Source organism: Dreissena polymorpha, chromosome 1 (assembly GCF_020536995.1).
Source record: "Dreissena polymorpha isolate Duluth1 chromosome 1, UMN_Dpol_1.0, whole genome shotgun sequence".
Lineage (NCBI taxonomy): Eukaryota > Metazoa > Mollusca > Bivalvia > Myida > Dreissenidae > Dreissena > Dreissena polymorpha.
Window position 1 is genome coordinate 39,138,925 of NC_068355.1, and position 17,218 is coordinate 39,156,142.

The 17,218-nt window shown below is 33.5% G+C and overlaps 1 protein-coding gene across 1 annotated transcript in view; it reads left to right on the forward strand.

Moving 5' to 3' along the window:
• Positions 1–17,087, forward strand: part of LOC127865036 (uncharacterized) — a 45,432-nt gene extending 28,345 nt beyond the window's left edge. Inside the window, exons 2-4 of the mRNA XM_052404915.1 lie at positions 11,112–11,318; positions 12,337–12,414; positions 12,794–17,087. Coding sequence (XP_052260875.1) covers positions 11,112–11,318; positions 12,337–12,414; positions 12,794–13,047 — 539 coding nt within the window. The 3' untranslated portion in view covers positions 13,048–17,087. The remainder of the gene's footprint in view (positions 1–11,111; positions 11,319–12,336; positions 12,415–12,793) is intronic.
• The last annotated feature ends 131 nt before the right edge of the window (positions 17,088–17,218 follow it).

Genomic DNA, 17,218 nt, shown 5'->3' on the forward strand with positions numbered 1-17,218 from the left:
AATAATTATGTGTTTGGCATGTGGGTGCCAAATGCAAAGATCATGGCGTTAGGCTATGTTGGCCACATAGAACTTGATGCCATAATTAAATGTTCACCATGGCGTGCCTTGTTGAGTGGAATTTAAAAGTCCGTTTTGTACATGCATTGAATATGGGTGCAAAATGCTGAGAGCATGGATGGGTATTTGTGGGTGAGGAATTTGTTCAAAATTTTACATCTGTGTCTGAAATGTGGGCGCAAAATTCCCACATCTTCAGGCCTCATCGTTCAAAAATGCACCTTGAAGGTCATTTACAGAAATTATCTAAGAAAGTTACTACAAATTATTCCTTTCCAACCTTCATAATAAGATTATATTTTGAAAAGAATGTTTCCATAAGTGATTCAGTGAGCGAAATTTTGTAATAATTTTAAACAACAAATAATAATTTCACAATCTGATATTCATGTTGACTTATTTAGAAATGGACTCCATGCATTCACCCAATTTACAATGGAGAAGCTTTAATTAATTGCAACACACTAACTCAATAAAGTTTTATACAGACGCTACTAAAAGCTTTTGATGGCTTTCTGCGAAAAGACAATTTAATCAGAAAAACAACTCAAACACAGTCAAGATATGTAAAAAAATTTTGCTTGCATATAAATGACAGATTTACTGCCAACAAAATTAAGTTTGGATGATTTTCATGGCAAGTAATCTGCTCACTGTTAATACCAGTATCTTTTCCTGCATTATATTGTACACACCAGGAATAGAAAACCCAAAACATCATATCATTCAATTTATGGATAACTTTTGCTGATTTTTTTATCTCTCCAAAAGCAACAAAAGTGGTTACAGTGGGTTGGCCCCTCTTAGTTTGTGCAAAAAAATAACTGAAGTTTGGTGCAGTCATCACTAAAACATTAAAGAAAGGCTCATAAGGTTTTGAACATTATTGAAAAATTATTTTACGTTACTGTTCTAAATGTCGCTCTTTCTTGGAAAAATAGAGATGTTGTGAAGGAGAGGATTCATAACTGTCATACAGCCATTGTCAAAAAAGTTTCACATTGAGATATACACTAAACAATGATCACAGGACTGACTTTTACTGATCTTGCTGTTTTATGTGTTGAATAACCCAGGTGCACTCAAGATATGTTAACTTTTTCCATATCAATTCCTCAATCCATTCCCCTTCCATTTCCATTATCCTGCAATGCTTGTTGTAGGCAATTTGTGTTTGCAATTCACAAATTATGGCACGGAATGCGCTGCCAAGGTCAAGTAATATCCATGGAGTCTATATGATTATGTATTGGATCATGGAACCATCTCGTAATAGAAAGCCTGAACAAAAAACAACAGGCCCTCAGACAATGTCTATTTATCGTGTTATCTGATTTGTGACGTTTTGAGACTTGAAAATCGATACCAGAAGCCAACAGAGTTAATCAATAGATATTCTGATGCAACTATGCATGAATCATAAGTGTGTCGATATTTTACAGGAAAAGGTTTAGGTTTTAAAAAATACATGTGTATGTTATAGATTTGAAATACTGCATTTGTGCAAATAACTTGTCTTGCAGCACTTTTTTAAAATGTTGAACATACTTTTGTCTGACATCAAGTGACAAAACAATAAAAAATGATTAGAAAATTATGTGGTCAGCATTTTGTGAACAGTAGACAAAACATTAAGGCCATGCATCAAAACAAAACATGTCAATGATAACAATCCGATGAATGTCTGCACTAAACAATACATGTACTATGTATCTTGCTTTTTAATTCCTCTTCCACCTAAAACAAAACAACAATTCCTTAAGGACACCATCTGCTGTGTTAATTGTACTTGCATACACTTTTTGACAGAATGCTGAATAGGTTGTTCATCAACATATTTATCTCCTCTTGGAACCATGGCAACACATTTTACATACATATCGCTTACAGACAATCTGTCTGAGTGTTCACTTTCATACAGCTTTGAGAATTTAGAGCAATTGTTAAGTTTTTGTGACTTCTTGAAAAGACATTTACATTCATGTCAACTGCAAACCCTGGAAAAGTCTTACATAAAAAACGTTTTTATAAATTGGAAAGTGCATTAATGTCATTCCTTGAAATTTGACATTACAGGATGTCTTTTTTTCCCATGTTGCCAGGTAGTCTTACAGGAATATTTCTTAAATTCACAAAATTCCTCACTTATCATATAATTGTTGCCTAGAGAAATACTATTTGACAATTTTGTAAAACATTATTTAATAGATTTTGCATAGAAACATTATGATGACTGACATTTTCAAGCCTCCTTTAAAATTTATCACAAAAATACAACTACTGCTAACATTATGGTATAATAGGGTAACTTTAAGTAAATTGTAGATATATGATATTTTATGACATATCTCAAGCAGTTGATATGATCACCAAGTCAGTGTTATATGTGGCCATGTTTAATGCAGCATCATAGTACCATCTATAAAAATCTTTTATAAGAAAGCAGTGAAATTCTATACTTTGCTGATAATTTCCAAGTTTGGGCATTAAATGTATCTGAGTAAGGGAGAGAGCATAATTATACATTGAACATTTGATGTTTGAGAGTGTAACTAAAGCATCTAATAGAGAAATACTTAGGCGCTACAGTCCTTTGATTCTTAACCCATGATGTTCGTGTTGCATACAAATCCAGCATGTAAGCTGTTTCCATAATTGATGCTTTCCAGAAATCTTATGAGACATTGTCTAAAACATCGCCAGACAGACAGTGAGTTTCAACTGCAAGAACAAAGGTTTTGTAGACTAGGGAAAATTTATTGCCAACAAGATTAACAATATAAATGTGTCAGGTATTTGATTAAGAATTATGCATGTGTCTGTACTATCACTTTGCTAAATCATAAATCGGTTTGTGTTACTTGATATTGTTTGAGAATGATATTATTATGAATAAAATCTTCTTTTTTTTCAACCCAAAGAATTTTTAGAATTGCTTGACAAGCGACTTGTAAATTGAGAAGTTTTTGCCAGATACATGTGCACATGAATTCAGAAAACAATTTCTGACAAATTGCTAATGAAAACAATATGTTTAACATTTGAATCATTCCACAAATATCAGCCCTTGGCTATCCTTTCTAAAGTCTCAGTTTTGTAACACAGAGGAATTTCTTACCAAATGCTTTTATTTCATCATCACATTGCGTAATAAGACTAATTTTACCTGTCTGACAAAATACATGATGAGAGACATATCAAATGAACAATTTATTCAGAGATGGAATCCAGGTGGCATCACACCAGGCTGAGGCAGCCTCAAACAAGGAAAACATTATAAATTATATTTTGTAGTAACTAATAGAGTCAAACAAATGTAATTATTATTTCACTCTCACTAAAAATGGCTCTAGAGTAGAACACCAATTTCAAATATGCATTTAACTTTCAAACAATGACAATAACTTTGTTAAAAAAATACCAGGTAGATTTGTATTTTTACCATTTATATGTATATGTTCATTGACATAATTTACATAAGCCCTGTACATTTTAGCTTTACATTTAAATCCTCATATGCTCAAAGTATTCACAAAGTATTTACATCAAATACATCTGTTCTTCAGTATATATAATCTCTTGATAAGATTTATTATAATGTGATATTTGTTAAGAAATGTTCGCCGAAAGGCACTTCAAAAATAACACTTGCAACACTTTATAATAACAAAGAAAGAACAAATTATAATAACAAATAAATGGAATTAAACACACACACACACACACAAATAAATCAGCTGCAAATCTTTGAATCACCAATTCAGAAAGCACCAGATAAACATTTTAATTTTTTCACTTTGAGAAATATTTTTTTTACCAGAAAACACAAAAAAATAATTTAGCTGCAAATCTTTGAATCACAAATACAGAAAGCACCAGATGAGCATTTTAATTTTTTCACTGTGAAAAATATTTTTTACGAGTCTTTCTTTTGTTCTTCAATACTAATCAATCTAATAGTGAATATTTTATATTTAAAAAGCTCTATGCTTTGTGCAACTTAAAACTTTGGTAAAATTTGCTTCCTGGGTCTGAGTAATAGTACATTGTATGCTTTTAGCTGTGAATCTGTACCTTGAACACCATCTAATAAAATATTGATTCATCCTAATCAATTTTCCACATCTTGCACATGACAATATTAATATGGTTGAAATGACACTGCTGTGAGCTACATTTGAGAAAAGGAGCTGATTAATTTTTAATTATTACTGCATTGATCAGCTTTTAATAAGCTCTTTATTGTCATATCAACCAGTGAACTGTTGTGACAATTATTAATACAGTGTGCATTATAATTTATACAGAAATGACAAGTCTAAAATGTTCAATTGATATGTTTTACTACTGATTTCACACCTCCGTCCCTTAAAAGAATACACTTATGAACTTTACTAACAAAAAATTTGTTTACACCATTTTACTTACTAAATTTATTAAAGGCTGTGTGAAAAATGCATTCATTTTACGTCACACATGCTAAAAAGTGTGATTAATAAGAAAATGTCCATGTGATAGATATCTAATCTGTTGTTGTTTAATCTTTGAAACAAATTTTTGATGAAAATTGGCATTTTTTGCCTCCTACACCTCTATAGTAACATGCTGTTATGAATGTATTTCCGTTGCCCACAGCAATCAATAAAGCTGGCCTCATTTAGCATCCTTGCATTAAGATTAATCTGTGATCAACATTATTTTTAATGATGTAGCAAACCACAAGTGACTCAGTAATCCCTTGGATTCACAGCAGCTGCTGTAGTGCTGTAGCCCTGAACATTGTTTCCTTACAATGGCCTTGGCTCAGGTGATAACACCTAATGTCACATGCATAGTTTTATAACATCAAGACAAGGTTATGTTACATCTTTAGGTTTTAAAATCAATTTTGGCTTGATAGAGCTTCATGTTTCTTGATGTAGAAAATGTAAGTATATTATGAGGCGTTACATGGAATAAATTTGAAAACAGGCATGTAATTTTGCCTTGGATTGAGAGTAACATCGATTGAACCTACTTTTCCATTGATGAATTGAGAATGAGTTTAGTTCACTTCATTAATTCATTATATTTATTTAAAACCCTTAATTACCAAGATCATTATTTGAGCAGGCCTGTTCCGTTATACCACTTAATAAAACACACTTAACCTATTCAAGACTACCATTCCTCAAAGACTAAGCCTTGACAATAACAACCAATTCACCGAGATTACCTCCATCAGGACCTTCAACTGTAAAGACCAACATCTGACCAAGACCATCATCTGACCAAAAGAGGAACATTTAACCAAACAAATCTTGACTCAGACAGCACTACTTGACCAAGACCAACATCTGACCAAGAGAAGAACATTTAACCAAACAAATCTTCTTGACTAAGACAGCACTTCTTGACCAAGATCATCAGATGATAAAGACAAACCATTTGACAATTACCAAAAATTAACCAAGACAATCAGTTGATAAAGACCACTATTAAACAAGACTACCGATTGACCAAGACCAACCTTTACATGTAAATAGTTGTAAACTCCTCCATACATGCAGTCATTCAAACAGTAAAATAATGAGTGTTACAAAGCAGTAAGGCACCAATCATACATATAATGATTCACCATCCCAAACATTAGCACCCTTAAAATATCATCAAAATTCCTGATGACTGTTACTTCATGCATGTACAAACATCTAACTCTTGGCATTCCCAACAATTAGTAATGTTACCAATTTGTAAAGGCAATCTACAATGTAACTCAGATGCCAGGAGACCATTATTCTGTGATTATTCTATTCTTACTGCATGTGTTTGTGTTAGTCTGATGAGCCATTAATTACCAAGCATCCTTTCAAGTGACCACTTTGACCTGGTCAGCATTCTGTCTTGGCCAAATTGTGAATGGTCAGTAAGTCTGGTCAGTGGTTACAGTAGGCGCCGTAGGCGGCCAGATTGGCTGATAAATAACTGACCAGGAATGGAAGTTAATATATAGTCTGGTTAAAAATGCCATGGTATTTTCTTTAAATCTCTTTTATCTGACTATAGTATATATCACAAATTATGTATATTACCGTTAAGAAAGTGTTCACTCAAGAGTTTCCATAAATATGTTTTTTAATAGAAAAGATTTTGAGCAGATGTTTCCAAACCCTAAATAATAAACCTTTGCAATTTTTTATCCATATTACTCGAGCTTATAGTTCAAGTAGGCTTATAAATGTATGAGTATAACCATTCACAATACTCTAGTGAGCTACTAGTATTATGTTAGGATATAAGCCACCCAATGCCAAATCACATTGTATATTATTCATAACGACATCAGAAAATCAATACAAGCCAGTATCCAACACTGATTAGCTTCAACATCAGTCAGCTCACATAAGTTTAAACCTACTAATGCACTTGAAACTTCAAACTTCTAAGACTAATAGACACTCTTGAGTCCATTTCCTGGGAAGAACCAGTACTTGGAGTCTCTTAGGAAAGATCTTGAGAATACTTCTTGCTTGGGGATCGAACCCTATACATCCCAGTCCGAGTCCAGATACCATATCTAAAACATAATTGCCCCCCTCCCCAACCCTAAGCTTATATTTACAATTACAAATACCAGTATATGGACAGCAACAAGAATTAACTAGAGCTTTGTCACAGAGGTGACGAATACCCCCACATGCCGTATTGTCACAGAATATTTTGCATGTTGTCTTCACATAAAACAGCATACACCATGCTCAATGTTTAAAACGCACTAAGTGACCCCGTGACCTAGTTTTTGACCCGGCATGGCCCATGTTTGAACTTTACCTACACATCATCAAAATACAACTTCTGACCAAGTGTGGTGAAGCTTTGATGAAAACTACTTGATTTAGAGCGGGGACACCATGCTAAATGTTTAAAACACACTAAGTGACCCCATGACCTAGTTTTTGACCCGGCATGACCTATATTCGAACTTGACCTAGACATCATCTAGATACAACATCTGACCAAGTTTGGTGGAGATCGGATAAAAAGAACTTGAATTAGAGAGCGGACACTTAATACGGACAGACAGATAGACCGACCGACAGACAAGCTCACTCCTATAACGCCCCTAAACTTCGTTTGTGGGGGTATAATTAATATTTAAGTTCAAGTATACTCAAGAAAACAAAATTCCAACACAATAACAACCCAAATAAATTGGTAATAAACAGTAGCATGTTTAACAAATTACATTACTAAAGCTGAAATGAATTAGGTTGAAATTTCAAAGCGCTGTGGGACAGATATTAATAAGTGATATTTATCTCAATTATTTATTGCTTACAGAGCTACAAAATGATTGGTTTCTATCTACTGGGTAACATTACATATAATTATTTTCCTCAAGAAAACAATCTCAATATTTGGTGGCCAGTCTTCAGAACTGATGCAATATATTTATTGATTTTCATCTGGAAAATAACTCATCAAAATCAGGAACTATTGAGCAATTTGAGTTTCCATTCTGAATGAAGAAAAGATGTAAGATAAGCTGAGCTGGCTGTTCAGTTCATGAAAATCAACAGGAGAATTTGTCAGGAAAAATTCAGGAATACATTTAGTGCTGAGAGAGATTTATTATAGTAAAAAAAAGTTGAACTTGATACTAAATTGCAAGCACGCATGCAATATAAATCAAGTCTTCTTTTATGTTGAAATTTTGTATTATTTGCCTTTAACAAGGGAGATATAAAAAGGTGTTTGTTACCCTGAAGGTTAAAATAAAAATTAACAATCAAATGAAAAAAGGTAAGGTAAGGTGATTAAATGAGCAAAATAAAAAAGCTGTTATTGTAAAAGGCAAAGTAACCCAAATGTGCTGACAACATTTTACAAGATCTAAACTTGAAAAAAAACAAAAACATTTTACAGCAAAAAAACACACATGACAAATGTTCGAAAACTTGAAAAATTAAGGCAATCACATTTCTAGTCCTGGTATGAAAGTAAAAGCAGCACAATAGGCAAAAGCTCTTACAATGCAGATTCTGGAAAACACTTCACCTAAAGCCATTAATTTAATTCTCTACAGCAACACACTTGCAATTTTGTAAGCTCATGTCCTTTAGAGACATTCTTGTACATTCTGTACTTCATGTACCTGCTATGAACCAGTTACAGGCAGTTGCACCTAGGACTGGTTACAGTAGCTATGAATACCCTATGACGCCACATGACCACATGTCGTATTTCATGTAACTAGTTGTAACCATCATGGTTGATTTGTATTTTTGAAACATGTTGGAGTACTTCTCAGACAACATAATGTCTACCAACCCACAGACCGGCAGGCAGGCGGGCGGGCGGGTCTACGGACGGACGGACAGGCAGACAGACAGACTTCCGTTTTAATTTGGAACATCATTCTCTACTTCATTGTAAGGTGTATGAACTGGTTAACATGCTTCGTAAAGAATCATCCAACTGTAATTCTATCAGCACTCTTCATCAGGACACCAAAACTTATAATAATCTTTATCATTATAACTTTCTTAACAAGGGCTGTTTGTAAAACATGCATGCCCCCCATATGGGCTGTCAGTTGTAGTGGCAGCCATTGTGTGAATATGCTTTTTGTCACTGTGACCTTGACCTTTGACCTAGTGACCTGAAAATTAATAGGGGTCATCTGCCAATCATGATCAATGTACCTAGAAAGTTTCATGATCCTAGGTGTAAGCATTCTTGAGTTATCATCCGGAAAGCATTTTACTATTTCAAGTCACTGTGACCTTGACCTTTGACCTAGTGACCTGAAAATCAATAGGGGTCATCTGCCAGTCATGATCAATGTGCCTATGAAGTTTCATGATCCTAGGCGTAAGCATTCTTGAGTTATCATTGGAAACCATTTTACTGTTTCGAGTCACTGTGACCTTGACCTTTGATCTAGTGACCTGAAAATCAACAGGGGTCATCTGCCAGTCATGATCAATAAACCTATGAAGTTTTCTGATCCTTGGCGTAAGCATTCTTGAGTTGTCATCAGGAAACCATTTTACTGTTTGGAGTCACTGTGACCTTGACCTTTGACCTAGTGACCTGAAAATCAATAGGGGTCATCTGCCAGTCATGATCAATGAACCTTTGAAGTTTCATGATCCTGGGCGTAAGCATTCTTGAGTTATCATCCGGAAACCATTTTACTGTTTCGAGTCACTGTGACCTTGACCTTTGACCTAGTGACCTGAAAATCAATAGGGGTCATCTGCCAGTCATGATCAATGTTCCTATGAAGTTTCATTATCCTAGGCGTAAGCATTCTTGAGTTATCATCTGGAAACCATTTTACTGTATCGAGTCACTGTGACCTTGAACTTTGACCTAGTGACCTGAAAATCAATAGGGGTCATCTTACAGTCATGATAGGGGTCATCTGCCAGTCATGATCAATGAACCTTTGAAGTTTCATGATCCTAGGCGTAAGCATTCTTGAGTTATCATCCGGAAACCATTTTACTGTTTCGAGTCACTGTGACCTTGACCTTTGACCTAGTGACCTGAAAATCAATAGGGGTCATCTGCCAGTCATGATCAATTTTCCTATGAAGTTTCATGATCCTAGGCATAAGCATTCTTGAGTTATCATCTGGAAACCATTTTACTGTTTCGAGTCACTGTGACCTTGAACTTTGACCTAGTGACCTGAAAATCAATAGGGGTCATCTTACAGTCATGATCAATGTACCTATGAAGTTTCATGATCCTAGGCCTAAGCGATCTTGAGTTATCATCCGGAAACCATCTGATGGACGGACCGACATGAGCAAAACAATATACCCCCTCTTCTGCGAAGGGGGAGGGGGGGCATAACAATAATCACAATTATCACCTACATGTTCACAATTGTCATTATCATCATTTTCTATCATTATACTATCATCTTAAGTGCTTGGATCATCACTATTATATGACTTGTGTTACCCCATTTTGCATTACAAGAATTCGCAATTACTGGTATTGATATTATATCGCTGATGTTGAAATCACACTAATCAATTCTACTGCAGCACAAATAATTTAGGAATCTTGATATTATATTGTAGTTTTCTATATAATAATAGACTGAGTAGTACATTCTGAATAGCCAAAGTGATATAATTACGATTTTGGCTCCGTAAATGTGTGCGTATATACATAATATGCATAAACTGGAAGCTTATAGGAAGTGAAGAGCAGGGTATAATGTCATTCCTGTCTGGCAAAAACTTGAATACATTATGTACGGAAAATTTGCAGAAACTGTATGCGAAATATTCCCAAGAGCATGCATGGTAGACTGCATGCCAGAAACATGTGCTCAAATTACGAGCACTACAGATTTTATTTCAGCACTCAAATTACTTTTTTATTATTTTAATGTTGCTGAGCATGAAATAAATAAAGTAATGCAGATTAAGTGCTTATATTTTTAATAAAAATTGCACGTTGTAACCTTGGTTCTATTTTAAGGCATTCTTTTCTTGATCAAAAATGGCTTGAGTATGTAAGTATGTAAGTGCACTTAAATTGTTTGTTACATTATTGTGAAATATGTTTGGTCATTCTTGACAAACATGACATAAATTCTGGAAATTAGTATTTACATTTATTCTAGAATTTAGTTAAGAAAGCAATTAAGTTTGGGTCAGAACTTATAGTAATAGTAGTGATGAGTTGGCAGCAACAATAGCAGTCATAGTAAAACAAGTTGTAGTAGCAGCAGAAGAAATTGCAATATAAGTACTAAAAGTTGCAGTTTACTCAAACTCTTTAATTCATGGCAAGAGACTGATTTCAATACAAATGTGCTATTAAAATTAATAAGATTTAATATTGTGGAAGGGAGACAACTTCTGCTGATTTGTTATTGTTAAACATGAGAGTTACTTCCCTGCAAAGAAGATTAACCAATATAATTATATTTCAGGGTAGGTGAGTAGCATGTAAATCACTGCCCACTGTCCACTGTAATATTACTGAAGTAATTACAATACAGTGAAACATCGGAAAAAACAAACACTTGAATTTCCTTTCAGGAAACATGGAGAACAAAGCCATCCCAGAATGCCCGGCTGTGGAACCAAAAATTGGTGAACAGTGTATTATGTTCCTCAAGAGTACCCCACACACCAATTCTCACAATCTGTATGAGATCGAATTTAAACCTCGCTGTGGGGAAATAGGAATTATACTCGATGACTTGTCAATGATTTGCGGTCTAGAGCTCCACTACTCGACTGATGGTAAGCTATATAAAAACATACATATATACATACAGATTCTTCGGAACTCGACTAATCCCTATGTGTAAACAACTTTTCAGTAATATTAACTTTTGTCACATAAATTGTAACATAATTGACAAAAGATCTAAATTCACTTTAGTTTGAATGACAATACATAACACCGTGGACTATAAGCCATTCCTGTTTGTACCTTCTAAAAATTAGCAGAAAAAAAGTTGTAAAAGTTCTGAATAACAGTAATAATCAATTGATTTTTCGATTTTACCATCCATTTGAGGTGATTTAATTTCAATTGCTTTAGCAGTAAAGAAAGATAAGACTTTAATTTTTGACATGCACCTCTTGTTAAAATATAGCTTAACTACTGATTCTATTCTCTTTATATTTACACCTATTCTAGGTTTGGCAATTTTGGATTGTACTTTTTTGCACATTAAAGTAATCGTTAATACAATTTAACCAAAACAATGTGAAAAAATGCTTTTGTCGTGTTTCTGACATTTCACATTTTACATTTTTGAGAAACTTTGAATCATTAAAAAATCAACAAGATCAAAAAGTTTTTGGTAAATAGCCCATGCCTATTTAGCTGCGGTATCAATCCCTAATGCAGATGGTGTGTCCATCATTATGATCTGGGGTCGTATTCCAGAAGCATCTTAAGTTTAAAAAAATTCTTATCCTTAAATTGGGAAAATTTCGTAAGTGTCTCATTTCCTAATGCAATAGTTTGGCATCAAGCATTACATCAATATACATGTAACATCATTTTGTTAATGTTATTTTAGGAATACCAAAAGAAACATGTGATTCCTTATCTTGTAAAGAAATACACAACATTGTAATTTTGAACTTAAGTGAAGAAATGACTTAAGATGTTTCTGGAATACCACCCCAGGTGTTTTTTTAATTCATATTCATGCAAATTCTGTCAATCTCTATGGTAAGGGTTTCTAGCTCGATTTCAAGTGAATGCAGATTATGTCCATCTTAATGATCACCTTTTTTTTTCCAGTGAATGAATGCGAGGATTTTCAACCAATGTCAATGAGTGAAAATTGTTTACAGTTTGCACCTCCCACCAGTACCCAAGGTATTATTTAATGTTAAATACACATTTAAAAGGCAGTAAATGGGAATACTAGGAAGTAAATACTGCTAATGACAGTTGAAACAAAAAACAAATACCGGTATGGCTAATTGTTGTTTGACTCCTCCATAGCAATTGTATGCAAGTATATAATTTTATTCAATTGAAACACATTTTTCAGATGCAGATCCAAATGATAAAAATTCTAAATTACTCTTTTGTGGATAAAACAGGCAAACCATAAATTAAACACGTCATACTTCAGTATATCAATATGCCTCCATACAATTATGTCCATCCTTACTATGAAAGAAGCCTCCATATAGCATAGCTTGATTAAACGAAACATGTAATAAGCATGTGAACTTTCTTATAATTCTAGCACCTGTTGTCGTCACAAATGAAAAGAATGAGAGCACCTACAAAACAATAACTGGAGAACCACCTAAGGTTGACAACAATAACAAAAGTTCCCACGGTGAGGAAAACACAGAAGAAACTGCAGAAAAGCCGAGTTCTGTCTCTGGAAGCAAAATCCAAACCGTTGAGTCTAAGAATCCAACAGGAACTGCAGCTAGTTGCTCCACCTCTAGTCTCTTAGGGTTCCTAGCATTAATCGTAGCTCTTCTAGTGTAAATGTAAGAAAATATTAAATTAATCAATTCCAGACATTATTTTGTTGTTAACACAAAATTATAAATGGTAATATTCCTTCTCTGGTCATTATATATATTTATAACAAGCAATTCGCAAACCAAGACAACCATGAACGCTTCACTGATCATTCCTTGATGGGTTGTTGTGATATTCCACGAGAGGAAAGGAGGATGAGGCAGACATCAAACACTGTCATGTGTGACGGTATGCTGTCACAAGGTCATTAGTCTGTCATGTGACAAGACATGCAGCAGTGCCACTACCGATTCATGCTACGTCTTGAGATGTAATGATCAGACCTACCTCTAATTTTAAAGCTGATTATGTAATATTTTAAATAGTTGATATAAGGAGGCTTCTTGGATGTGTTGTAACCTGCTTAGAGATTTTCATCATAAATTACATTCTACAAACCATTTTACACTAAAAAACTTGCTGTTGCATAACTATACATCATTGCAGTGAAGAATATACTCATTTTCTGACAGCTGGTAAAAGAAAAAAAGCAGAAAAACTTAAATTGTAAAAATGCAGTATTGAATGGAGTCAACTCTGATGATGCATACACAAAACCAGGGGCATCGTTATTATTATATGCAATAACATCTTTCAGTATCATTGATTTTTTTGGTTAAAGCTTAGTCAAAATAAGCTCATTAAGTAAATAATGCAGTCTTGGATGCAGTCAACTTTGATGATGCTTACATGAAACCAGGGACATCGTAAATATGATATAAATTACATCTTTCAACATCGGAGATTGTTTTGCTTAAAAAGTTCCTGTAACATTACCTCATAAGAAATGGATCAGGACTTCTTTCCTCAAAGTGACAAACCAGTCAGGAAAATAAACGTTATCGGACCAAAGTCAAAAGATCAGGAATGGTGGTCACTATAATGCAAGGAGGCCCCAGGAGGCCTGTACAATCTCTTATACTATGCTGCACATTTTAGCATGTGCATTTGATGATAAAATGATGATATATCACGGATACATATTACAGTTAGCATATTTATGTAATCTAATAGACAAGCAAATCAATCAGATGATACTGTGACAACTAGGTAAATATTTGGATTGTAACATTTGCAACAAAGGTAACACACCATTTAACCCGAGTGTGTACTCAAACAAAATAATGCCAAGAGACTTGGCTTGCTCAAGTCTTTTTTTAACCTAAAAAACTGACCTTTAATGACAGGCAAAACAGTTAATGCTTTAAAAGGATTGTTGAACATGAAAAGGACAGTTAAATTTTGTTGTTATGCATTTTGTGCTGTGATGGTAGTCTGCCTTATAAATGCATGTAGATGTCTTTAAGTATGCCCAGTGTTAAAATACTACCTGCCTCATTGTTCCTTTTATTATACACAACATGCATTTGACAATGCAAACTAAAAAGTTTGATTTAACAAAAATAACGGGAGATCATGATTTGTAAAAAGGGGTCAGTAATAAAAAGTTATAACCATTTACAGTTGAAAAAATATCAATACAAATCCGGCACCATATCCTGGTGAATAGCAGACATTATCACATCAAAGTAATTTAACAGTTGCACTGCAGAATCTTAAATAAGCACTATGAAACTATTGCTTTGTTAAGGAATTGTTAAGTTGTTCTTTTGCCGTAAATCTAAACCCTAAACAAAACTGTCCACAATCTTTCTTTTACTTGTCTTTTTCCAATATGTGCCGCTTGTATTCTCGTACTTTTATTTTGCTGGTAAAAACTCCAGTTTTATGGGTAGAATGTTTGTGCAATAATCCATTTATTCATTAGACAAAATTTGTCGCAAACTTGTGTTTTTTTTACTAAATTTGTGTAAATTATAAATGTTTAAATATAGCTGATTACTCTTTTCCTCATTGATTTCTATAATAATTTATAAGGGCTTTATCATTTTACTGTAAAATTAAAAGGTTTATTCAAGAGTTTATGAATAAATAATGAAATAAAAATTGTACTTTTTTGTATGATTTTTTTTTAACTTATGCCTTTATTTTGTGAAAATATTTTTATTGTCAGTGCTACGCCTGTGTGAATGAAGAGGTCTTGTGTTGACTTCATTAAAGTCATTTTGAGATTGCATGTATTTTCATGTAAATAGTTATGAAATAAGCTTAAGCCTTAAGTACTTTGTATACTATATAAATGTGTTGTATTGCTCTTGTTTTATGTCTTATGTCTATATGTATATTGTGCCCATATGTGCTAACTTCGCCTTTAATAATTAAATTCTCTCACATCTGTAACAATACAAAATTTTATATTTTTGTTGCTTCAAATAACTTTTAAAAACAAATGCTTAAACAAACAGAAACTTAATGTGGAAAATGGGGTTAAGCAATTCAAAACATTTCCAAAACAATCCAATAACGGAGAATTATATTATATGGTATGCCATTATTAAGTAAATTAACATGTATATATTTTATGCTTTCCAATGGTTTATAGAGAAATAGCATTGAATTAAAATTGATAATTCTCTGTTAAAAACAGTGAAAATAAACAGTGAAAATTATCAATAATTTCATTGCTTGACCAAAACTATTTTTGGATATGTTTGGTTTCCCCGTTGTGACTTCCAATTTTACCAAGGGCGACTACTCTTCAATGTTTCTTACAACATACATATTAGCTTCCCTTGTACATACATGTATTGACATGTGGGGCACCTAACAGTGAATGAGATTGGCCAGAATGGCAAAAATACAAAAATAATCATTTCTAAGCATAAAATAGAAAGACAACATGTTAGATTTGGTGGAATATCAATTTTAATTCACTTGTGATCATATGACAAAAATATTTTCACAAGTGGCAAAGCCACTCGTGAAAATATTTATTTCTGTGATCACTCGTGAATTAAAACTGATGTTGCACCAAATCCAACAAATATCTTCTATATATTCACCAATTCGGATTAAAGATGACATGCAACAGAGTATTAGTTACTCTTCATACTTTTCAGTACAAGATGCTCACACATATTACTTGTTCACACATAAGCACTACATGTACATTTGAGTCTATTATGTAAAGTTGGAATACAACATTAATTCTAGAATGATCTGTTTCAGCTTCATTTGCTTGGTTTTGACCTTGCAAATGTCAGTGGTCATAAAAACAATGATTAAAGCCATACATTCTAGAGTTATCAATAAAAAATTGATGGACCTTTGCTCCTGCAACTCAAGGGCAAACCCCATTTGCTCATGCACCGCATGGGCAAACCCCCTTTGCACATACACATGCCGTGTATGAGCAAAGGGGGTTTGCCCATGCGGTGTATGAGCAAAGGAGGCTTGCCAATACGGTGCTGAACAGTCCATTCTTGAATTAATGTCGTATTCCAACTTTACATAATAGACTAATTGTTGTTTTTTTACACAAAATGTGAATGATTCAGTGGTTCAAAGTTGAGAATATTGTATCTCCTCCCAATGTTTATATGGAATACAACAGTTTTGCATCTCGTCCCACAATATTGAATTGTGTACATTTTTGTACATAATTAAATGCATTCTATAAGAAAGTAAACAGCATTCACTAAATTGTGTACACACTTCTTAGATGATATTTTATTATTAAGCTTTGTGTGTCTGTATATTATTGACAGTACGCTGAAAAGATATACAATCTTATTTAAAGTAAGATTTAATTCTTTTTCATCAGATTGTGAACAATAGCATATATATTAAAAATACGCCATCAATGCTAACATTTTCTTACATCTTCATAATACTTATCAGTTTTTTCTAAGTGCATAAACATTTCATTGCAAATCTAATATATAAGAAAGCTATACTGAATTCAAGTTGTAAATAATTGACATTTGCTACAAACATGTTGACATAGCTACATCTGCTGAATGTGATCACCATATTCATGATATTTGTGTTTATACCTTAAGTTAACAATATGAAGGTGTTTGCTCATACATTCTTAAGTATTGTGGAATAAATGAGTGTTTCATATTTCGTTTTTTCGTAAATGAAATTCTTGCAGTATGGAGTTTGCTGTTGTTGTGTTTTACACAGTTACCAGCAAACAAACATGGATGACTGCTTTTCAGAAATAACTTATTGTACCTTTATACAGTCCTTTGACACTAGTTATCTAATTGACTCTAACGTCTGATTTGCT